Source organism: Oncorhynchus mykiss, chromosome 26 (assembly GCF_057628025.1).
Source record: "Oncorhynchus mykiss isolate SJ-2025 chromosome 26, ASM5762802v1, whole genome shotgun sequence".
Lineage (NCBI taxonomy): Eukaryota > Metazoa > Chordata > Actinopteri > Salmoniformes > Salmonidae > Oncorhynchus > Oncorhynchus mykiss.
Window position 1 is genome coordinate 50,958,939 of NC_143047.1, and position 23,144 is coordinate 50,982,082.

Sequence of the window (23,144 nt, forward strand, 5' to 3'; positions counted from 1 at the left end):
TTTATTAAAGTTATTTATTTATTATTCACCTTTTAATTAGCCTGATTGGTCCAATCTGACCTTTAACCTCTCATCTCCCCTGCAGGGCCAATCACCATGTACCTCCAGCTGCTGATGGAGGTCGTTCCTCCTGAGAACAACGAATAGAGGAAGATAATAAACAGCCTAAACTGACTCATGTGGACAAATGTATTTTAGTGCGTCCCAAATGGTACCCTTTTCCCTATGTGGTGCACTACCCCATAGACCCTAGTCAAAAGTAGTGCACTACATAGGGAATAGGGTGCCAATTGGGACGAAACCTTAGACAACACAGACTGTTTCATAATGAAGGTACTGTCCTGTCTCATAATGAAGGTACTGTTCTGTCTCATAATGAAGGTACTGTCTCATAAGGAAGGTACTGTCCTGTCTCATAAGGAATGTACTGTCCTGTCTCATAATGAAGGTACTGTCTCATAATGAAGGTACTGTCCTGTCTCATAATGAAGGTACTGTCTCATAAGGAAGGTACTGTCCTGTCTCATAAGGAATGTACTGTCCTGTCTCATAATGAAGGTACTGTACTGTCTCATAATGAAGGTACTGTCCTGTCTCATAATGAAGGTACTGTCTCATAATGAAGGTACTGTCCTGTCTCATAATGAAGGTACTGTCCTGTCTCATAATGAAGGTACTGTCCTGTCTCATAATGAAGGTACTGTCTCATAATGAAGGTACTGTCCTGTCTCATAATGAAGGTACTGTCCTGTCTCATAATGAAGGTACTGTCCTGTCTCATAATGAAGGTACTGTCCTGTCCCATAATGAAGGTACAGTCATGTCTCATAATGAAGGTAGTGTCATGTCTCATAATGAAGGTACAGTCCTGTCTCATAATGAAGGTACTGTCCTGTCTCATAATGAAGGTACAGTCCTGTCTCATAATGAAGGTACTGTCCTGTCTCATAATGAATGTACTGTCCTGTCTCATAATGAAGGTACTGTCTCATAACGAAGGTACAATCCTGTCTCATAATGAAGGTACTGTCTCATAATGAAGGTACTGTCCTGTCTCATAATGAAGGTACTGTCTCATAATGAAGGTACTGTCTCATAATGAAGGTACTGTCCTGTCTCATAATGAAGGTACAGTCCTGTCTCATAATGAAGGTACAGTCCTGTCTCATAATGAAAGTACTGTCCTGTCTCATAATGAAGGTACTGTCCTGTCTCATAATGAAGGTACTGTCTCATAATGAAGGTACTGCCCTGTCTCATAATGAAGGTCCTGTCTCATAATGAAGATACTGTTCTGTCTCATAATGAAGGTACTGTCCTGTCTCATAATGAAGGTACTGTCTCATAATGAAGGTACTGTCCTGTCTCATAATGAAGGTACTGTCTCATAAGGAAGGTACTGTCCTGTCTCATAAGGAATGTACTTTCCTGTCTCATAATGAAGGTACTGTCTCATAATGAAGGTACTGTCTCATAATGAAGGTACTGTCTCACAATTAAGGTACTGTCTCATAATGAAGGTACTCTCATAATGAAGGTACTGTCCTGTCTCATAATGAAGGTACTGTCTCATAACGAAGGTACTGTCTCATAATGAAGGTACTGTCCTGTCTCATAATGAAGGTACTGTCCTGTCTCATAATGAAGGTACTGTCTCATAAGGAAGGTACTGTCCTGTCTCATAATGAAGGTACTGTCTCATAAAGAAGGTACTGTACTGTCTCATAATGAAGGTACTGTACTGTCTCATAATGAAGGTACTGTACTGTCTCATAATTAAGGTACTGTACTGTCTCATAATGAAGGTACTATCTCATAATGAAGGTACTGTCCTGTCTCATAGTGAAGGTACTGTCCTGTCTCATAATGAAGGTACTGTCCTGTCTCATAATGAAGGTACTGTCCTGTCTCATAATGAAGGTACTGTCCTGTCTCATAATGTAGGTACTGTCCTGTCTCATAATGAAGGTACAGTCCTGTCTCATAATGAAGGTAGTGTCATGTCTCATAATGAAGGTACAGTCCTGTCTCATAATGAAGGTACTGTCCTGTCTCATAATGAAGGTACAGTCCTGTCTCATAATGAAGGTACTGTCCTGTCTCATAATGAATGTACTGTCCTGTCTCATAATGAAGGTACTGTCTCATAACGAAGGTACAATCCTGTCTCATAATGAAGGTACTGTCTCATAATGAAGGTACTGTCCTGTCTCATAATGAAGGTACTGTCTCATAATGAAGGTGCTGTCTCATAATGAAGGTACTGTCCTGTCTCATAATGAAGGTACAGTCCTGTCTCATAATGAAGGTACTGTCCTGTCTCATAATGAAGGTACAGTCCTGTCTCATAATGAAAGTACTGTCCTGTCTCATATTGAAGGTACTGTCCTGTCTCATAATGAAGGTACTGTCTCATAATGAAGGTACTGTCCTGTCTCATAATGAAGGTACTGTCTCATAAGGAAGGTACTGTCCTGTCTCATAAGGAATGTACTTTCCTGTCTCATAATGAAGGTACTGTCTCATAATTAAGGTACTGTCCTGTCTCATAATGAAGGTACTGTCTCACAATTAAGGTACTCTACTGTCTCATAATGAAGGTACTGTCTCATAATGAAGGTACTCTCATAATGAAGGTACTGTCCTGTCTCATAATGAAGGTACTGTCTCATAACGAAGGTACTGTCTCATAATGAAGGTACTGTCCTGTCTCATAATGAAGGTACTGTCCTGTCTCATAATGAAGGTACTGTCTCATAATGAAGGTACTGTCCTGTCTCATAATGAAGGTACTGTCCTGTCTCATAATGAAGGTACTGTCCTGTCTCATAATGAAGGTACTGTACTGTCTCATAATGAAGGTACTGTCCTGTCTCATAATGAAGGTACTGTACTGTCTCATAATGAAGGTACTGTACTGTCTCATAATGAAGGTCCTGTCTCATAATGAAGGTACTGTCCTGTCTCATAATGAAGGTACTGTCTCATAATGAAGGTACTGTCCTGTCTCATAATGAAGGTACTGTCTCATAATGAAGGTACTGTCCTGTCTCATAATGAAGGTCCTGTCTCATAATGAAGGTACTGTCCTGTTTCATAATGAAGGTACTGTCTCATAATGAAGGTACTGTCCTGTCTCATAATGAAGGTACTGTCTCATAATGAAGGTACTGTCCTGTCTCATAATGAAGGTACTGTCCTGTCTCATAATGAAGGTACTGTCTCATAATGAACGTTCTGTACTGTGTCATAATGAAGGTACTGTATCATAATGAAGGTACTGTCCTGTCTCATAATGAACCTTCTGTCCTGTCTCATAATGAACGTTCTGTACTGTGTCATAATGAACGTTCTGTACTGTGTCATAATGAACGTTCTGTACTGTGTCATAATGCTGGAATCCTGTCTGTTTCTCTCCCTTGAGACTATCGCCAATGGAGATGGTCTATATAATGCCCCTCTGTGTTTAAACTCTGCTTAGGGGGACATATTTGCTTTTAGGATACTGCCAATGTATATTGAGGACACAGAGGCTCTGCTTAGCAGGTTGGCAGCAGCTGTCTACATGGTCTGGATCCCAAACTAATTGACTGGATATAGGAGGTCATTGGCTGCATCTCAAATGAAACCCTATGCCCTATGGAATGGGGCGCCATTGGTCTGTGTCTCAAATCACACCCTGTGCCCTAGGGAACAGGGCGCCATCTCAACTCACACCCTATGCTCTAGGGAACGGGGCGCCATCTCAAATCACACCCTATGACCTAGGGAACGGGGCGCCATTGGTCTGTGTCTCAAATCACACCCTATGCCCTAGGGAACGGGGCACCATCTCAAATCACACCCTATGCCCTAGGGAACGGGGCGCCATTGGAGAAGCTGACAATATGCTGTTCTTGTACATGACTAGAGAGAATTTAAGAGAACCACAATGATGTCATATTTTTGCTTTTTATTTGTCCTGTTAACTGTTTTAACACTGTTAAAAATCCCTCATGTTTTGCGCTGTTCAAGCACTTGTATATAATCTATGTCTAAGGTTTAAATTGTATTTGACAAGTTAAAATACATTTGTCCCTTGTTGTCTTCTATCTCGTCCACCAGCTGCCAGTTGAACCTGGGGACACGGTTCATCTTATACTGCCTACTGTGTGATGTATTCGTGTCACTCTAAACTGAATGTAGATTTTATACTACTGAATTCAACATTTTAAAACCTCTTCTCTTCTCGGAGTTGAAAAGTAGATAGGGAGTTGTTGTGTTTGTGAATAAAACAGCTTACCCTTCAATTGTAATTTAATCTCACAAATCAATTAATTTGTCATCTTATAAAAAGTTTAAAGTATCTGTTTGCCCAAAAAATACTAACCACAAACATCAATCACTTTCCTGAACTCGAACCTTCACCCACGTTAATCAGCATCATGAACTGCGTTGATAGAGGCTATGGTGAGATCAGTCATCCACAACAGTAGGTGGCGTCGTAACAGAAGACACAGGAAACACGGTTCTTCTTCTCCGCCCTTGACCTCCCTGCTCATATGACGACACATCAACACAATAACATTTGACATTGGTGTTGTGGACTTTGCTTCAGAATAACATTATTGGAAATGAGAGAATAAAACGACCAAAAGATGAATACGGCTCTGAGACACTGGAAGGAGGCCGCGACAGTCATACTAGCTGCTGGTACGAGACATAAACTCCCTGTAGATAGTTTGACAAGGTGTCTCGATAAAGGCACCTCTGCACCTGCGATCAGTGAGCACTCCAACTTGCCTGACAGGTTAGCCTTCGACTATGAAGTGTTGTTGTTGAAACGAAGCGGTACGAGTGGTTTCATGCCGAATGCTTATGTCTTTCCCGGCGGTCTGGTGGATCCGTCAGATTTCTCAAGTGAATGGCTTGATCTTTTTCAATATTTTCGGCGCTCACCGAATTTTGGACTGGGATTTGTGAAACAGCCGCCGGAGACGAGACCCCCCATCTTCGCCACTGACAGGAAGAAACTGGGTTCTCTCGTTCCAGGTGACGTCGCATTTAGAATCTGTGCAGTGAGGGAAACGTTCGAGGAGTCCGGTGTACTTCTAGTCGTGTCAAAAGAGCAAGAGAGTACTTTATGTAACAGCATCGAGAACAACCGATACAGTCAACCCGAATTAACCAGAATACCTGATCTCTGTGACAAGAGTGAATTGGCTAAATGGAGAGTGCTGGTAAACGAGAACCCTTCTAACTTCATCAGAATGTGCAGGGAGCTGGAGTGTCTACCTAACATCTGGGCTCTGCATGAATGGGGTAACTGGCTGACCCCTACTGGTGTGTACGGGAAACAGCGGAGGTACGACACGGCCTTCTACATGTGCTGCTTGCAAGAAACACCACCTCACACCCTACAAGACGAGAAGGAAATTGTGCACTTTAAGGTGATACCATAGCTTAGTAAGGTGAACGTGTAATTTATTGTTGTGTTCAACGGTTTAAGTGACTCTATATTCATTCTTTATCAGTTCATAATATTGTTGTAAACTGTTCATTTGATCTTAGTCTAACCTAAACCCCTCTCTCTCCTCCCCTCTCCCTCTCTCTCTCCTCCCCTCTCCCTCTCTCTCTCCTCCCCTCTCCCCCCTCTCCACTCTCCCTCTCTCTCTCCTCCCCTCTCCCTCTCCTCCCCTCTCCCTCTTGTCTCCCCTCTCTCAGTGGTCCACCCCCCCAGAGATCCTCCACAGTTACCAGGCCAGAGAGATGTGGATAGCCCCTCCACAGTTCTATGATCTCAGCCGAATGTGCCGGTTCCCCTCCTTGCAGAACCTCCATAGCTTCTCCAGGCAGAGAGCTTCAGAGGGCTGTGAACAGTGGCTCCCTGTCCGCATGGTGTCAGACAGCTACTACATATCACTCCTACCAGGTTAGAGTTTACATGAAGGGCCTGATTACTACATATCACTCCTCCCAGGTTAGTGTTTACATGAAGGGTCTGATTACAACATATCACTCCTCCCAGGTTAGAGTTTACATGAAGGGCCTGATTACTACATATCACTCCTCCCAGGTTAGTGTTTACATGAAGGGCCTGATTACTACACATCACTCCTCCCAGGTTAGAGTTTACATGAAGGGCATGAGTACTACATATCACTCCTCCCAGGTTAGAGTTTCCATGAAGGGCCTGATTACTACATATCACTCCTCCCAGGTTAGAGTTTACATGAAGGGTCTGATTACTACACATCACTCCTCCCAGGTTAGAGTTTACATGAAGGGTCTGATTACTACATATCACTCCTCCCAGGTTAGAGTTTACATGAAGGGTCTGATTACTACATATCACTCCTCCCAGGTTAGAGTAAACATTTACTTAATTCAGAGTGTTGTCAGATTTTCCATTCGTGAATTCAGGGCCTTCCGCTCTCAGCGAGTTCAGAGCGCACACTGGACGCTCTGGCCGAGGAGTAGGGTTGAACCGAGCGTTCTGACCTAACAGCAGTCAAGCCCCCAAGCTAACTGGCTATCTTTGGCTTGCTTGCTAGCATCTTCCAGACACAAATGAGAGAACACCTCACTCTGACCATTTTACTGGGCCTGGCAGAGCTGGTTAGGCAGTTTTCATGTTATCCAGAGCATTGGTGACTGCAACTGTGCTGCTGCCAACAAATTAATTACGATTTTCTTTCCAATGTGCCCTTTATCCACGTCATCTAGTGCCCTTTATCAGTCATCTAGTGCCCTTTATCCACGTCATCTAGTGCCCTTTATCCACGTCATCTAGTGCCCTTTATCCACGTCATCTAGTGCCCTTTATCCACGTCATCTAGTGCCCTTTATCCACGTCATCTAGTGCCCTTTATCCACGTCATCTAGTGCCCTTTATCCACGTCATCTAGTGCCCTTTATCCACATCATCTAGTACCCTTTATCCACGTCATCTAGTGCCCTTTATCCACGTCATCTAGTGCCCTTCATCAGTCATCTAGTGCCCTTTATCAGTCATCTAGTGCCCTTTATCAGTCATCTAGTGCCCTTTATCAGTCATCTAGTGCCCTTTATCAGTCATCTAGTGCCCTTTCAGTCATCTAGTGCCCTTTATCCACGTCATCTAGTGCCCTTCATCAGTCATCTAGTGCCCTTTATCCACGTCATCTAGTACCCTTTATCCACGTCATCTAGTGCCCTTTATCCACATCATCTAGTGCCCTTCATCAGTCATCTAGTGCCCTTTATCAGTCATCTAGTGCCCTTTATCAGTCATCTAGTACCCTTTATCCACGGCATCTAGTGCCCTTTATCCACGTCATCTAGTGCCCTTTATCAGTCATCTAGTGCCCTTTATCCACGTCATCTAGTGCCCTTTATCCACGTCATCTAGTGCCCTTTATCAGTCATCTAGTGCCCTTTATCCACGTCATCTAGTGCCCTTTATCCACGTCATCTAGTGCCCTTTATCCACATCATCTAGTGCCCTTCATCAGTCATCTAGTGCCCTTTATCAGTCATCTAGTGCCCTTTATCAGTCATCTAGTACCCTTTATCCACGGCATCTAGTGCCCTTTATCCACGTCATCTAGTGCCCTTTATCAGTCATCTAGTGCCCTTTATCAGTCATCTAGTGCCCTTTATCCACGTCATCTAGTGCCCTTTATCCACGTCATCTAGTGCCCTTTATCCACGTCATCTAGTGCCCTTTATCCACGTCATCTAGTGCCCTTTATCCACGTCATCTAGTGCCCTTTATCAGTCATCTAGTGCCCTTTATCAGTCATCTGGTGCCCTTTATCAGTCATCTAGTGCCCTTTATCAGTCATCTAGTGCCCTTTATCAGTCATCTGGTGCCCTTTATCAGTCATCTGGTGCCCTTTATCAGTCATCTAGTGCCCTTTATCAGTCATCTAGTGCCCTTTATCAGTCATCTAGTACCCTTTATCCACGGCATCTAGTGCCCTTTATCCACGTCATCTAGTGCCCTTTATCAGTCATCTAGTGCCCTTTATCCACGTCATCTAGTGCCCTTTATCCACGTCATCTAGTGCCCTTTATCAGTCATCTAGTGCCCTTTATCCACGTCATCTAGTGCCCTTTATCCACGTCATCTAGTGCCCTTTATCCACATCATCTAGTGCCCTTCATCAGTCATCTAGTGCCCTTTATCAGTCATCTAGTGCCCTTTATCAGTCATCTAGTACCCTTTATCCACGGCATCTAGTGCCCTTTATCCACGTCATCTAGTGCCCTTTATCAGTCATCTAGTGCCCTTTATCAGTCATCTAGTGCCCTTTATCCACGTCATCTAGTGCCCTTTATCCACGTCATCTAGTGCCCTTTATCCACGTCATCTAGTGCCCTTTATCCACGTCATCTAGTGCCCTTTATCCACGTCATCTAGTGCCCTTTATCAGTCATCTAGTGCCCTTTATCAGTCATCTGGTGCCCTTTATCAGTCATCTAGTGCCCTTTATCAGTCATCTAGTGCCCTTTATCAGTCATCTGGTGCCCTTTATCAGTCATCTGGTGCCCTTTATCAGTCATCTAGTGCCCTTTATCAGTCATCTAGTGCCCTTTATCAGTCATCTAGTGCCCTTTATCAGTCATCTGGTGCCCTTTATCAGTCATCTGGTGCCCTTTATCAGTCATCTGGTGCCCTTTATCAGTCATCTAGTGCCCTTTATCCACGTCATCTAGTGCCCTTTATCAGTCATCTGGTGCCCTTTATCAGTCATCTGGTGCCCTTTATCAGTCATCTAGTGCCCTTTATCAGTCATCTAGTGCCCTTTATCAGTCATCTAGTGCCCTTTTGACTTCATGGAGAGAGATTTGGACTCCAAGCCGGTTTCCTCAGTTGAGAGAAAAGGAGATCTTTAGGTTTTTGAGTTGTTGTTTTGTTTGTTATATTATTCTCCCAGGGAGGTTGTTTTCTTCTCATGTTGAAGTCAAAACTGTCAATCTGATTTGATATGGTTACTGCCAGATGATCGTTTAACGTGTGTCTCCGCGTCTCCTCCTCTTACCAGGTGACGAGATGTACCCAGAGGAGGGGTCATGTCAGATGGATGTGACCCTGAACACAGACCAGAGCCTTAATGAGCTCCATCAGGGCTGCTCAGCACTGCACCGTATCGTAGCCTTGGACCCCTACACCGCTGCTGCTGTCATCACCATCACACCCAAATACAACCACCTGCTGCCCTTCACACGGTCCAGCCTGAGACCCGGCACCAGCAGTCAGCTCTGAGAGACGGGTTGACACTCAAACGGCACCCTATTCCCAATGACCTTTCAGCAGAGATACACAAACTACTGGTCCGCAGTCGTGCACTATATAGGGTGTCATAGGTCTCCGGTCTAAAGTAGTGCACTATATAGGGAATAGGGTCCAATAGGGCTCTGGTCTAAAGTAGTGCACTATATAGGGAATAGGGTCCTATAGGGCTCTGGTCTAAAGTAGTGCACTATATAGGGAATAGGGTCCTATAGGGCTCTGGTCTAAAGTAGTGCACTATATAGGGAATAGGGTCCTATAGGTCTCCGGTCTAAAGTAGTGCACTATATAGGGAATAGGGTCCAATAGGGCTCTGGTCTAAAGTAGTGCACTATATAGGGAATAGGGTCCTATAGGTCTCCGGTCTAAAGTAGTGCACTATATAGGGAATAGGGTCCAATAGGGCTCTGGTCTAAAGTAGTGCACTATGTAGGGAATAGGGTGCCATAGGGCTCTGATCTAAAGTAGTGCACTATATAGTGAATAGGGTCCAATAGGGCTCTGGTCTAAAGTAGTGCACTATATAGGGAATAGGGTCCAATAGGGCTCTGGTCTAAAGTAGTGCACTATGTAGGGAATAGGGTGCCATAGGGCTCTGATCTAAAGTAGTGCACTATATAGTGAATAGGGTCCAATAGGGCTCTGGTCTAAAGTAGTGCACTATATAGTGAATAGGGTCCAATAGGGCTCTGGTCTAAAGTAGTGCACTATGTAGGGAATAGGGTGCCATTTGTGACGTGACCCATGTTTTGTGCTGTACAGGCCTGCTGCTAAGGTCTTGCTGCTGGTTTTGGACGGTTTAGGCCGTCATTGTAAATAAGAATTTGTTCTTAACTGACTTACCTAGTTAAACAAAGGTTAACTAAAAAAATTTATTAAATTCTGGAACAATGGAAATTGATCTTGTTTTCAAATACCTCTCAATGTATTATTTCTGTACAGATTTATTTAATCAGTGTGTTTTGTATGAACCATTCATTAGAACTATCACACCATTAACCACTGAGTCTACAAAACATTAAGAACACCTGCTCTTTCCATGACCGACTGACCAGGTGAGTTCAGGTGAAATTTCACCTGTTAAATCCACTTCAATCAGTGTAGATGAAGAGGAGGAGACAGGATTTTCAAGCCTTGACAATTGAGACATGGATTGTGTGTGTGTGTGTGTGTGCCATTCAGAGGGTTAATGGGCAAGACAAAATATTTAATGCCTTTGAACAGGGTATGGTAGTATGCCAGGTGCACCGGTTTGAGTGTGTCAAGAACTGCAAAGCTGCTGGGTTTTTCATGCTCAACAGTGACCTGTGTGTATCAAGAATTGCCCACCACCCAAAGGACATCCAGCCGACTTGACACAACTGTGGGAAGCATTGGAGTCAACGTGGACCAGCATCCCTGTGGAACGCTCTTGACACAATTCCAGTCCATGCCTGACACATTGAGGCTGTTCCGACCCGTTGAGGCCGTTCCGACCTGTTGAGGCTGCTCTGACCCGTTGAGGCTGCTCTGACCCGTTGAGGCTGTTCCGACCCGTTGAGGCCGTTCTGACCTGTTGAGGCCGCTCTGACCCACTGAGGCTGTTCCGACCCGTTGAGGCTGTTCTGACCCGTTGAGGCTGTTCTGACCCACTGAGGCTGTTCCGACCCGTTGAGGCTGTTCTGACCCGTTGAGGCTGTTCTGACCCACTGAGGCTGTTCTGACCCACTGAGGCTGTTCTGACCCACTGAGGCTGTTCTGACCCATTGAGGCTGTTCTGACCCACTGAGGCCGCTCTGACCCACTGAGGCTGTTCCGACCCGTTGAGGCTGTTCTGACCCGTTGAGGCTGTTCTGACCCACTGAGGCTGTTCCGACCCGTTGAGGCTGTTCTGACCCACTGAGCCTGTTCCAACCCACTGAGGCTGTTCCGACCCGCTGAGGCTGTTCTGACCCGTCCAACACATTGAGGCCTGACCCACTGAGGCTGTTCCGACCCGTTGAGGCTGTTCCGACCCACTGAGGCTGTTCTGACCCGTTGAGGCTGTTCTGACCCGTTGAGGCTGTTCTGACCCGTTGAGGCTGTTCTGACCCGTTGAGGCTGTTCCGACCCGTTGAGGCTGTTCTGAGGGTAGAAGGGGGTGGTGTAACTATATTAGGAAGGCGTTCTTAATGTTTTGTCACTCAGTATGTCTAGGTAAATAATGCAGTAGTTGAGTTGTACAATTAACATATATCAGCCAGTGGATTCAGAAATAATGTGGATCTCACAATCACATAAACCCAGTTGATTCAGAAATACTGTGAATCATAAACCCAGGGAAACAGGAAACGGAAGCTGCACGTTCACCAACAACACAAACCCAGGCAGACAGGAGACACGAGCTGCACGACCACCAGGTAAGTCATGACAACAAGAGACACATCCCAATAGGTGTTCCAGGTAAGTCATGAAAACAACAAGAGACACATCGCAAGCATCAGAGTGGGCTGTTTAACAGACACCTCAGCATCAGAGTGGGCTGTTTAACAGACAGGCACCTCAGCATCAGAGTGGGTTAGATGTCAGAGTGGGCTGTTTAACAGACACCTCAGCATCAGAGTGGGTTAGATGTCAGAGTGGGCTGTTTAACAGACACCTCAGCATCAGAGTGGGTTAGATGTCAGAGTGGGCTGTTTAACAGACACCTCAGCATCAGAGTGGGTTAGACGTCAGAGTGGGCAGTTTAACAGACAGACACCTCAGCATCAGAGTGGGTTAGATGTCAGAGTGGGCTGTTTAACAGACACCTCAGCATCAGAGTGGGTTAGCTGTCAGAGTGGGCTGTTTAACAGACACCTCAGCATCAGAGTGGGTTAGATGTCAGAGTGGGCTGTTTAACAGACACCTCAGCATCAGAGTGGGTTAGATGTCAGAGTGGGCTGTTTAACAGACAGACACCTCAGCATCAGAGTGGGTTAGATGTCAGAGTGGGCTGTTTAACAGACACCTCAGCATCAGAGTGGGTTAGATGTCTCAGTGGGCTGTTTAACAGACACCTCAGCATCAGAGTGGGTTAGATGTCAGAGTGGGCTGTTTAACAGACACCTCAGCATCAGAGTGGGTTAGATGTCTCAGTGGGCTGTTTAACAGACACCTCAGCATCAGAGTGGGTTAGATGTCAGAGTGGGCTGTTAAACAGACACCTCAGCATCAGAGTGGGCTGTTTAACAGACACCTCAGCATCAGAGTGGGTTAGATGTCTCAGTGGGCTGTTTAACAGACACCTCAGCATCGGAGTGGGTTAGATGTCTCAGTGGGCTGCAGAAACTTCTACGTTTTGAAGCCACAGGGGTTTTGACGAGATAGAGTACAGTTTATGGCAGATTTGACCTTTCGGAGCAGGGTAGGAGAATTTACACAGCAGGTTTTATTTATTTATTTTTATTTATTTCACCTTTATTTAACCAGGTAGGCTAGTTGAGAACACCTTTATTTAACCAGGTAGGCTAGTTGAGAACACCTTTATTTAACCAGGTAGGCTAGTTGAGAACACCTTTATTTAACCAGGTAGGCTAGTTGAGAACACCTTTATTTAACCAGGTAGGCTAGTTGAGAACACCTTTATTTAACCAGGTAGGCTAGTTGAGAACACCTTTATTTAACCAGGTAGGCTAGTTGAGAACACCTTTATTTAACCAGGTAGGCTAGTTGAGAACAAGTTCTCATTTGCAACTGCGACCTGGCCCAGATAAAGCAAAGCAGTGTGAACAGACAGCAGGTTAGTAGAATTAGGTTCAGGTTAGGAAAAGGGTTAGAGTTAGCTAAGATGCAAACATTTTCCACTTTTGATGTCCAGTTGACATAAACCCCATGGGGGGGGGGGGGTTTCCACACCTGCTTTGATCTGAAATTTGATTGGTCGACAGTCCACCTTTTCTGTTGTGAGATTTGATTGGACGGTGAGTGTTTGGCGAAGTAATCTGAGATTCACCTGGCACAATCGCACCGAGAAGCAGAACAACAGAAACTAGAAAAAAAAAAATAATTAGAAGCAAATGTTATTTAAAAAAATATGGATTTCTACACCCAAACGAAACAGACAAATGCAGTCAAAACCAGTCAAAACCAGTCCTTATCATTGGAAACAGTGAGAGTCCCAAATGGCACTCTATTCCATACAGGCCCTGGTCAAAAGTAATGCACTATTTAGGGAATAGGTCTCTGGTCTAAAGTAGTGCACTATATAGGGAATAGGTCTCTGGTCTAAAGTAGTGCACTATATAGGGAATAGGGCTCTGGTCTATAGTAGTACCACTATATAGGGAATAGGGCTCTGGTCTATAGTAGTACCACTATATAGGGAATAGGGCTCTGGTCTATAGTAGTACCACTATATAGGGAATAGGGCTCTGGTCTATAGTAGTACCACTATATAGGGAATAGGTCTCTGGTCTATAGTAGTCCCACTATATAGGGAATAGGGCTCTGGTCTATAGTAGTAGCACTATATAGGGAATAGGGCTCTGGTCTATAGTAGTACCACTATATAGGGAATAGGGCTCTGGTCTATAGTAGTCCCACTATATAGGGATAAGTGTCCCATTTGGGATGCAGAGACCGTATTCCTCTTCAACCTTTTCCTTCTGTCTGATTGCAATCCTGTGTGAAGCTTCCACTCTCACAACATCCCGAGAGCACTTGTCTGTGTGACTGAAGAACCAGCAGGACAGTCTGCATAACAATGGGGACTAGAGTAACAGCCGTTCAGCGAGACAGGAAACTGTCCTAACGTTATGCTCATCAGTTGATCCATACAGAAGAGACGTTTCTTTTACATGAGGATGTTGCATAGCCTATGTCATGTACGACACCGATCGTACGGTGTGGTTGTTGAATGACACACGTTCCGTGGTACACACGGCTGTAGTGTAGTGGTAGTGTGGTAGTGTAGGCCTATAAGGCTGTAGTGTAGTATAGTAGTGGTAGTGTAGGCCTATAAGGCTGTAGTGTAGTGGTAGTGTGGTAGTGTAGGCCTATAAGACTGTAGTGTAGTGATAGTGTGGTAGTGTAGGCCTATAAGGCTGTAGTGTAGTGGTAGTGTGGTAGTGTAGGCCTATAAGGCTGTGTAGTTGTGGTAGTGTAGGCCTATAAGGCTGTGTAGTAGTGGTAGTGTGGTAGTGTAGGCCTATAAGGCTGTAGTGTAGTGGTAGTGTAGGCCTATAAGGCTGTGTAGTAGTGGTAGTGTAGGCCTATAAGGCTGTATGTAGTGTAGTGGTAGTGTGGTAGTGTAGGCCTATAAGGCTGTATTGTAGTGGTAGTGTGGTAGTGTAGGCCTATAAGGCTATGTAGTAGTGGTAGTGTAGGCCTATAAGGCTGTAGTGTAGTGGTAGTGTGGTAGTGTAGGCCTATAAGGGTGTGTAGTGTGGTAGTGTGGTAGTGTAGGCCTATAAGGCTGTGTAGTAGTGGTAGTGTAGGCCTATAAGGCTGTGTAGTAGTGGTAGTGTGGTAGTGTAGGCCTATAAGGCTGTGTAGTGTGGTAGTGTGGTAGTGTAGGCCTATAAGGCTGTGTAGTAGTGGTAGTGTGGTAGTGTAGGCCTATAAGGCTGTATGTAGTGTAGTGGTAGTGTGGTAGTGTAGGCCTATAAGGCTGTAGTGTAGTGGTAGTGTGGTAGTGTAGGCCTATAAGGCTATGTAGTAGTGGTAGTGTAGGCCTATAAGGCTGTAGTGTAGTGGTAGTGTGGTAGTGTAGGCCTATAAGGCTGTGTAGTAGTGGTAGTGTGGTAGTGTAGGCCTATAAGGCTGTAGTGTAGTGGTAGTGTGGTAGTGTAGGCCTATAAGGCTGTGTAGAAGTGGTAGTGTGGTAGTGTAGGCCTATAAGGGTGTGTAGTGTGGTAGTGTGGTAGTGTAGGCCTATAAGGCTGTGTAGTAGTGGTAGTGTAGGCCTATAAGGCTGTAGTGTAGTGGTAGTGTGGTAGTAAAGGCCTATAACGCTGTGTAGTAGTGGTAGTGTGGTAGTGTAGGCCTATAAGGCTGTGTAGTGTAGTAGTGTGGTAGTGTAGGCCTATAAGGCTGTGTAGTATGGTAGTGTAGGCCTATAAGGCTGTAGTGTAGTGGTAGTATGGTAGTGTAGGCCTATAAGGCTGTAGTGTAGTGGTAGTGTATGCCTATAAGGCTGTGTAGTAGTGGTAGTGTGGTAGTGTAGGCCTATAAGGCTGTAGTGTAGTGGTAGTGTGGTAGTGTAGGCCTATAAGCCTGTAGTGTAGTGGTAGTGTGGTAGTGTAGGCCTATAAGGCTGTAGTGTAGTGGTAGTGTGGTAGTGTAGGCCTATAAGGCTGTGTAGTAGTGGTAGTGTGGTAGTGTAGGCCTATAAGGCTGTAGTGTAGTAGTGGTAGTGTAGGCCTATAAGTCTGTAGTGGTAGTGTGGTAGTGTAGGCCTATAAGGCTGTGTAGTAGTGGTAGTGTAGTCCTATAAGGCTGTAGTGTAGTAGTGGTAGTGTATGCCTATAAGGCTGTAGTGTAGGGGTAGTGTAGGCCTATAAGCCTGTAGTGTAGTGGTAGTGTAGGCCTATAAGGCTGTAGTGTAGTGGTAGTGTAGGCCTATAAGGCTGTGTAGTAGTGGTAGTGTGGTAGTGTAGGCCTATAAGGCTGTAGTGTAGTGGTTGTGGTAGTGTAGGCCTATAAGGCTGTGTAGTAGTGGTAGTGTGGTAGTGTAGGCCTATAAGGCTGTAGTGTAGTGGTAGTGTGGTAGTGTAGGCCTATAAGGCTGTAGTGTAGTGGTAGTGTAGGCCTATAAGGCTGTGTAGTAGTGGTAGTGTGGTAGTGTAGGCCTATAAGGCTGTAGTGTAGTAGTGGTAGTGTAGGCCTATAAGTCTGTAGTGGTAGTGTGGGAGTGTAGGCCTATAAGGCTGTGTAGTAGTGGTAGTGTAGTCCTATAAGGCTGTAGTGTAGTAGTGGTAGTGTATGCCTATAAGGCTGTAGTGTAGGGGTAGTGTAGGCCTATAAGCCTGTAGTGTAGTGGTAGTGTAGGCCTATAAGGCTGTAGTGTAGTGGTAGTGTAGGCCTATAAGGCTGTGTAGTAGTGGTAGTGTGGTAGTGTAGGCCTATAAGGCTGTAGTGTAGTGGTTGTGGTAGTGTAGGCCTATAAGGCTGTGTAGTAGTGGTAGTGTGGTAGTGTAGGCCTATAAGGCTGTAGTGTAGTGGTAGTGTGGTAGTGTAGGCCTATAAGGCTGTAGTGTAGTGGTAGTGTAGGCCTATAAGGCTGTGTAGTAGTGGTAGTGTGGTAGTGTAGGCCTATAAGGCTGTGTGGTAGTGGTAGTGTGGTAGTGTAGGCCTATAAGGCTGTGTGGTAGTGTGGTAGTGTAGGCCTATAAGGCTGTAGTGTAGTGGTTGTGGTAGTGTAGGCCTATAAGGCTGTGTAGTAGTGGTAGTGTGGTAGTGTAGGCCTATAAGGCTGTAGTGTAGTGGTAGTGTGGTAGTGTAGGCCTATAAGGCTGTAGTGTAGTGGTAGTGTAGGCCTATAAGGCTGTGTAGTAGTGGTAGTGTGGTAGTGTAGGCCTATAAGGCTGTAGTGTAGTAGTGGTAGTGTAGGCCTATAAGTCTGTAGTGGTAGTGTGGGAGTGTAGGCCTATAAGGCTGTGTAGTAGTGGTAGTGTAGTCCTATAAGGCTGTAGTGTAGTAGTGGTAGTGTATGCCTATAAGGCTGTAGTGTAGGGGTAGTGTAGGCCTATAAGCCTGTAGTGTAGTGGTAGTGTAGGCCTATAAGGCTGTAGTGTAGTGGTAGTGTAGGCCTATAAGGCTGTGTAGTAGTGGTAGTGTGGTAGTGTAGGCCTATAAGGCTGTAGTGTAGTGGTTGTGGTAGTGTAGGCCTATAAGGCTGTGTAGTAGTGGTAGTGTGGTAGTGTAGGCCTATAAGGCTGTAGTGTAGTGGTAGTGTGGTAGTGTAGGCCTATAAGGCTGTAGTGTAGTGGTAGTGTAGGCCTATAAGGCTGTGTAGTAGTGGTAGTGTGGTAGTGTAGGCCTATAAGGCTGTGTGGTAGTGGTAGTGTGGTAGTGTAGGCCTATAAGGCTGTGTGGTAGTGTGGTAGTGTAGGCCTATAAGGCTGTAGTGTAGTAGTGTAGTAGTGGTAGTGTAGGCCTATAAGGCTGTAGTGGTAGTGTGGTAGTGTAGGCCTATAAGGCTGTGTAGTAGTGGTAGTGTAGTCCTATAAGGCTGTAGTGTAGTAGTGGTAGTGTAGTAGTGGTAGTGTATGCCTATAAGGCTGTAGTGTAGGGGTAGTGTAGGCCTATAAGCCTGTAGTGTTGTGGTAGTGTAGGCCTATAAGGCTGTAGTGTAGTGGTTGTGGTAGTGTAGGCCTATAAGGCTGTGTAGTAGTGGTAGTGTAGGCCTATAAGGCTGTGTAGTAGTGGTAGTGTGGTAGTGTAGGCCTATAAGGCTGTGTAGTAGTGGTAGTGTAGGCCTATAAGGCTGTGTAGTAGTGGTAGTGTAGGCCTATAAGGCTGTGTAGTAGTGGTAGTGTGGTAGTGTAGGCCTATAAGGCTGTAGTGGTAGTGTGGTAGTGTAGGCCTATAAGGCTGTGTAGTAGTGGTAGTGTGGTAGTGTAGGCCTATAAGGCTGTGTAGTGTGGTAGTGTAGGCCTATAAGGCTGTGTAGTATGGTAGTGTAGGCCTATAAGGCTGTAGTGTAGTTGTAGTGTGGTAGTGTAGGCCTATATAAGGCTGTAGTGTAGTGGTAGTGTGGTAGTGTAGGCCTATAAGGCTGTGTGGTAGTTTGGTAGTGTAGGCCTATAAGGCTGTGTAGTAGTGGTAGTGTGGTAGTGTAGGCCTATAAGGCTGTAGTGTAGTGGTAGTGTGGTAGTGTAGGCTTATAAGGCTGTGTAGTAGTGGTTGTGTAGTAGTGGTAGTGTGGTAGTGTAGGCCTATAAGGCTGTAGTGTAGTGGTAGTGTAGGCCTATAAGGCTGTGTGGTAGTGTGGTAGTGTGGTAGTGTAGGCCTATAAGGCTGTAGTGTAGTAGTGGTAGTGTAGGCCTATAAGTCTGTAGTGGTAGTGTGGTAGTGTAGGCCTATAAGGCTGTGTAGTAGTGGTAGTGTAGTCCTATAAGGCTGTAGTGTAGTAGTGGTAGTGTATGCCTATAAGGCTGTAGTGTAGGCCTATAAGGCTGTAGTGTAGTGGTAGTGTAGGCCTATAAGGCTGTGTAGTAGTGGTAGTGTGGTAGTGTAGGCCTATCAGGCTGTAGTGTAGTGGTTGTGGTAGTGTAGGCCTATAAGGCTGTGTAGTAGTGGTAGTGTGGTAGTGTAGGCCTATAACGCTGTAGTGTAGTGGTAGTGTAGGCCTATAAGGCTGTAGTGTAGTGGTATTGTAGGCCTATAAGGCTGTGTAGTAGTGGTAGTGTGGTAGTGTAGGCCTATAAGGCTGTGTGGTAGTGGTAGTGTGGTAGTGTAGGCCCATAAGGCTGTAGTGTGGTAGTGTAGTAGTGGTAGTGTAGGCCTATAAGGCTGTAGTGGTAGTGTGGTAGTGTAGGCCTATAAGGCTGTGTAGTAGTGGTAGTGTAGTCCTATAAGGCTGTAGTGTAGTAGTGGTAGTGCAGTAGTGGTAGTGTATGCCTATAAGGCTGTAGTGTAGGGGTAGTGTAGGCCTATAAGCCTGTAGTGTTGTGGTAGTGTAGGCCTATAAGGCTGTGTAGTAGTGGTAGTGTAGGCCTATAAGGCTGTAGTGTAGTGGTAGTGTGGTAGTGTAGGCCTATAAGGCTGTGTAGTAGTGGTAGTGTAGGCCTATAAGGCTGTAGTGTAGTGGTAGTGTGGTAGTGTAGGCCTATAAGGCTATAGTGTAGTGGTAGTGTGGTAGTGTAGGCCTATAAGGCTGTAGTGTAGTGGTAGTGTGGTATTGTAGGCCTATAAGGCTGTAGTGTAGTGGTAGTGTAGGCCTATAAGGCTGTGTAGTAGTGGTAGTGTGGTAGTGTAGGCCTATAAGGCTGTGTAGTAGTGGTAGTGTGGTAGTGTAGGCCTATAAGGCTGTAGTGTAGTGGTAGTGTGGTAGTGTAGGCCTATAAGGCTGTGTAGTAGTGGTAGTGTGGTAGTGTAGGCCTATAAGGCTGTAGTGTAGAGGTAGTGTGGTAGTGGTAGTGTGGTAGTGGTAGTGTGGTAGTGGTAGTGTGGTAGTGGTAGTGTGGTAGTGTGGTAGTGGTAGTGTGGTAGTGTAGGCCTATAAGGCTGTAGTGTAGTGGTAGTGTGGTAGTGGTAGTGTAGCAGTGGTAGTGTGGTAGTGTAGTAGTGGTAGTGTAGGCCTATAAGGCTGTGTAGTAGTGGTAGTGTGGTAGTGTAGGCCTATAAGGCTGTAGTGTAGTGGTAGTGTGGTAGTGGTAGTGTAGGCCTATAAGGCTGTAGTGTAGTGGTAGTGTGGTAGTGTAGGCCTATAAGGCTGTGTAGTAGTGGTAGTGTAGGCCTATAAGGCTGTAGTGTAGTGGTAGTGTGGTAGTGTAGGCCTATAAGGCTATAGTGTAGTGGTAGTGTGGTAGTGTAGGCCTATAAGGCTGTAGTGTAGTGGTAGTGTGGTATTGTAGGCCTATAAGGCTGTAGTGTAGTGGTAGTGTAGGCCTATAAGGCTGTGTAGTAGTGGTAGTGTGGTAGTGTAGGCCTATAAGGCTGTGTAGTAGTGGTAGTGTGGTAATTTAGGCCTATAAGGCTGTAGTGTAGTGGTAGTGTGGTAGTGTAGGCCTATAAGGCTATGTAGTGTGGTAGTGTAGGCCTATAAGGCTGTGTAGTAGTGGTAGTGTGGTAGTGTAGGCCTATAAGGCTGTAGTGTAGAGGTAGTGTGGTTGTGGTAGTGTGGTAGTGTAAGGGAATACCCCCCTGATTTGGACAAAAACAAATGGCGGGATATTGGCATTGGACAAACCATATACACGATGGCCAATACCACCCAATTTGGCGTTGATTCATGCAAAGTATATTGCAAATGCCATATGGCAATTGCCAATTGTAACACTTCAAAATTCCAATAGGGGGCGTGTGCGTTCCACCGGGGCATTTCATATTGCAAATGGCACCCAAGTCAACATCCAAAAGCCAAATTTTGAAAAATGAAATTTAAAAAAAAAAACTTAAAACCCCTTAAAAAAGTGCTTTCTGGACCTTTTTTCGAAATTCTTTCGAGTTTTTTGTCAATTACACATGTGTAAGAACTGTATGAGTATACTTTTGTCATCATATATATATTTTTTTTAAGTACATGCGCATAAGGCATATGTTTTGTCCATTTGCAATATGATTTCATAGGAAGTCAAAAGTCAAAAATGTCAAAATTTGGTAAAAAACTTCACACATCCTTAAAAAAGTGCTTTCTGGACCTTTTTTCAAAATTCTTTCGATTTTTGTGTCAATTACACATGTATAAGAACTTTATCAACATACTTTAGTCATACTTTATTATCATATATATATATATTTTTTTACTTGTGCATAAGGCATATGTTTTCTCCATTTGGAATATGATTTCATAGGAAGTCAAAAGTCAAAAGTCAAAAATGTCAAAATTTGGTAAAAAACTTCATACATCCTTAAAAAAGTGCTTTCTTGACCTTTTTTCAAAATTCTTTCGATTATTGTGTCAATAACACATGTATAAGAACTTTATCAACATACTTTAGTCATGCTTTATTATCATATTTTTTTTACTTGTGCATAAGGCATATGTTTTCTCCATTTGCAATATGATGTCATAGGAAGTCAAAAGTCAAAGTCAAACGTAACGATTTTCCTCCGTGCAACTGATGATCTAAAATGTGCAACAAAATTTTTTTTATTTTTTTTGTTTATGTTTCCTTACTTTTTCAAAGTCACTGTGCATTTGGAATATGTTTTAATGGGCAGGTACCATCACGAATTTGTTTATCGAATTTGTTTATGTTTCCTTACTTTTTCAAAGTCACTGTGCATTTGCAATATGTTTCAATGGGCAGGTACCATCACGAATTTGTCATGCTCAAAATTTTTTAGATGTATTTTTTTTTGTTTCTTACTTTTTCAAAGTCACTGTGCATTTGGAATATGTTTTAATGGGCAGGTACCATCACGAATTTGTTTATCGAATTTGTTTATGTTTCCTTACTTTTTCAAAGTCACTGTGCATTTGCAATATGTTTCAATGGGCAGGTACCATCACGAATTTGTCATGCTCAAAATTTTTTAGATGTATTTTTTTTTGTTTCCTTACTTTTTCAAAGTCACTGTGCATTTGGAATATGTTTTAATGGGCAGGTACCATCACAAATTTGTTTATCGAATTTGTTTATGTTTCCTTACTTTTTCAAAGTCACTGTGCATTTGCAATATGTTTCAATGGGCAGGTACCATCACGAATTTGTCATGCTCAAAAATTTTTAGATGTATTTTTTTTTGTTTCTTACTTTTTCAAAGTCACTGTGCATTTGGAATATGTTTTAATGGGCAGGTACCATCACGAATTTGTTTATCGAATTTGTTTATGTTTCCTTACTTTTTCAAAGTCACTGTGCATTTGCAATATGTTTCAATGGGCAGGTACCATCACGAATTTGTCATGCTCAAAAAATTTTAGATGTATTTTTTTTTGTTTCTTACTTTTTCAAAGTCACTGTGCATTTGGAATATGTTTTAATGGGCAGGTACCATCACTAATTTGTTTATCGAATTTGTTTATGTTTCCTTACTTTTTCAAAGTCACTGTGCATTTGCAATATGTTTTAAAGGGCAGGTACCATCATGAATTTGTCATGCTATAAAAATCTTGCAGGAATGTGAAATTGACTGGCCCGATGAACTCGGGATGGCTTTGCAGTGATTCTGGGTCATCTCAATCGCTCGTTTGGGTTGATTTCTGAATGTCGCTTTTGGTGATGTTTTTTCACTATAGGATCATATTGCAAATGTACAAGAGTCAAGTGGACAAGAGTCCATCAGTCAATTAGATATCATTCTGACCACCAAACTGATACAAACTGACACCAAACCCACTTTTTCCAACTCGTTTAGTAGCCAACTATTACATACTTCAGAGCTGGCCCAAAATTCACAACGCCTTCGGTTCAAACCATAAAAAAAACCATAAAACACGTAGTTACGTTCTAGCTGCGGGTCCATTTCTTATGTTATGTGTTGGCCTAGCTGAGGCGACCCCGAATCCCAAGTTTCGGCTCGATAGGTCATTTGGTGTCCGAGAAAAACCCTAATTGGTGCTGAAAATCCACTATTTTCCATGACTTGCTACGGGGTCCTTGAATGAGCTATCGGACAGAAACGTTGGGGTCTGTCTATATGGGCCGAGACGTTCGCAATGCACCTAGTCTTGCAACTCTGGGACATTTCTAAATGTCGTCATTTTCGTGATGCAAAAATGAATTGAAGTTATTTCAAATGTACGAGGCTGTTTCTCGGTCCGAGAACCTTCTAGAGCCACGTAACTCACCACTCACCATCTACGGGAGGTCTAGAACAGGTTTCTAAAGTTTCGGAACTCTAGGTCCGACCGTTCTTTTTTAGCTCCAACAAAGCTAACTATTGGAGCCACTGTCTGTCTCTACGCACCCCAATACGTCCCTCCATCCAAGTTGTGTTTTAGTGCAATTTTTTTTTCCTTTGATTTTTTTTGGGAAAAATGACTGATTTACAGTTCATGGGGGTTGCCTAATCACATATATGAAGTTTTGGACAGATCTGAATTTTTTAACCCTTCGAAACAGCCCCTGAGACACCAATTATGGCACTTCCGGTTGGCACAGGAAGTTATAAATCAACACATATCCTCATTGGGGTATGCTGTTACAGAATCCTGAGTTTTAAGTCCTTACGTTAAGAATTGACTGATCTACACAGGGTTGAATGCACTATGTCTATCAAACTGCATGCAGTGTATGGGTAAACACTTTTAGGGGCATTTTAACCACTTCCGGTTGGT

General features: G+C 44.1%; 2 protein-coding genes and 1 pseudogene across 4 annotated transcripts in view; all 3 read left to right on the forward strand.

Annotated features, from left to right (window-relative positions):
* LOC110510393 (b(0,+)-type amino acid transporter 1-like) overlaps positions 1–1,372 on the forward strand; it is a 103,087-nt gene extending 101,715 nt beyond the window's left edge. For all 3 annotated transcript variants that reach the window (XM_090222014.1, XM_090222011.1, XM_090222013.1), the window contains one exon: positions 86–1,372. In XM_090222014.1, the coding sequence (XP_090078140.1) occupies positions 86–147 (62 nt within the window). In that variant the 3' untranslated portion in view covers positions 148–1,372. The remainder of the gene's footprint in view (positions 1–85) is intronic.
* On the forward strand, positions 620–4,115 carry LOC149971501 (uncharacterized; annotated as a pseudogene).
* On the forward strand, positions 3,705–10,153 carry nudt19 (nudix (nucleoside diphosphate linked moiety X)-type motif 19). The gene is made up of 3 exons (XM_090222016.1): positions 3,705–5,429; positions 5,704–5,911; positions 9,009–10,153. Exons 1-3 carry the CDS (start codon positions 4,638–4,640, stop codon positions 9,227–9,229), a joined length of 1,221 nt encoding a protein of 406 aa, XP_090078142.1. The 5' UTR covers positions 3,705–4,637; the 3' UTR covers positions 9,230–10,153.
* Positions 10,154–23,144: the final 12,991 nt, after the last annotated feature.

What these genes read in the sequence shown, in the direction of transcription:
- nudt19 (XM_090222016.1), top strand. Translation starts at nt 4,638, where the DNA reads ATGAATACGGCTCTGAGACACTGGAAGGAGGCCGCGACAGTCATACTA. An exon ending in AGGAAATTGTGCACTTTAAG is followed by an intron (nt 5,430 to 5,703) that starts GTGATACCATAG and finishes CCCCTCTCTCAG; the next exon opens with TGGTCCACCCCCCCAGAGAT. An exon ending in CTACATATCACTCCTACCAG is followed by an intron (nt 5,912 to 9,008) that starts GTTAGAGTTTAC and finishes TCCTCTTACCAG; the next exon opens with GTGACGAGATGTACCCAGAG.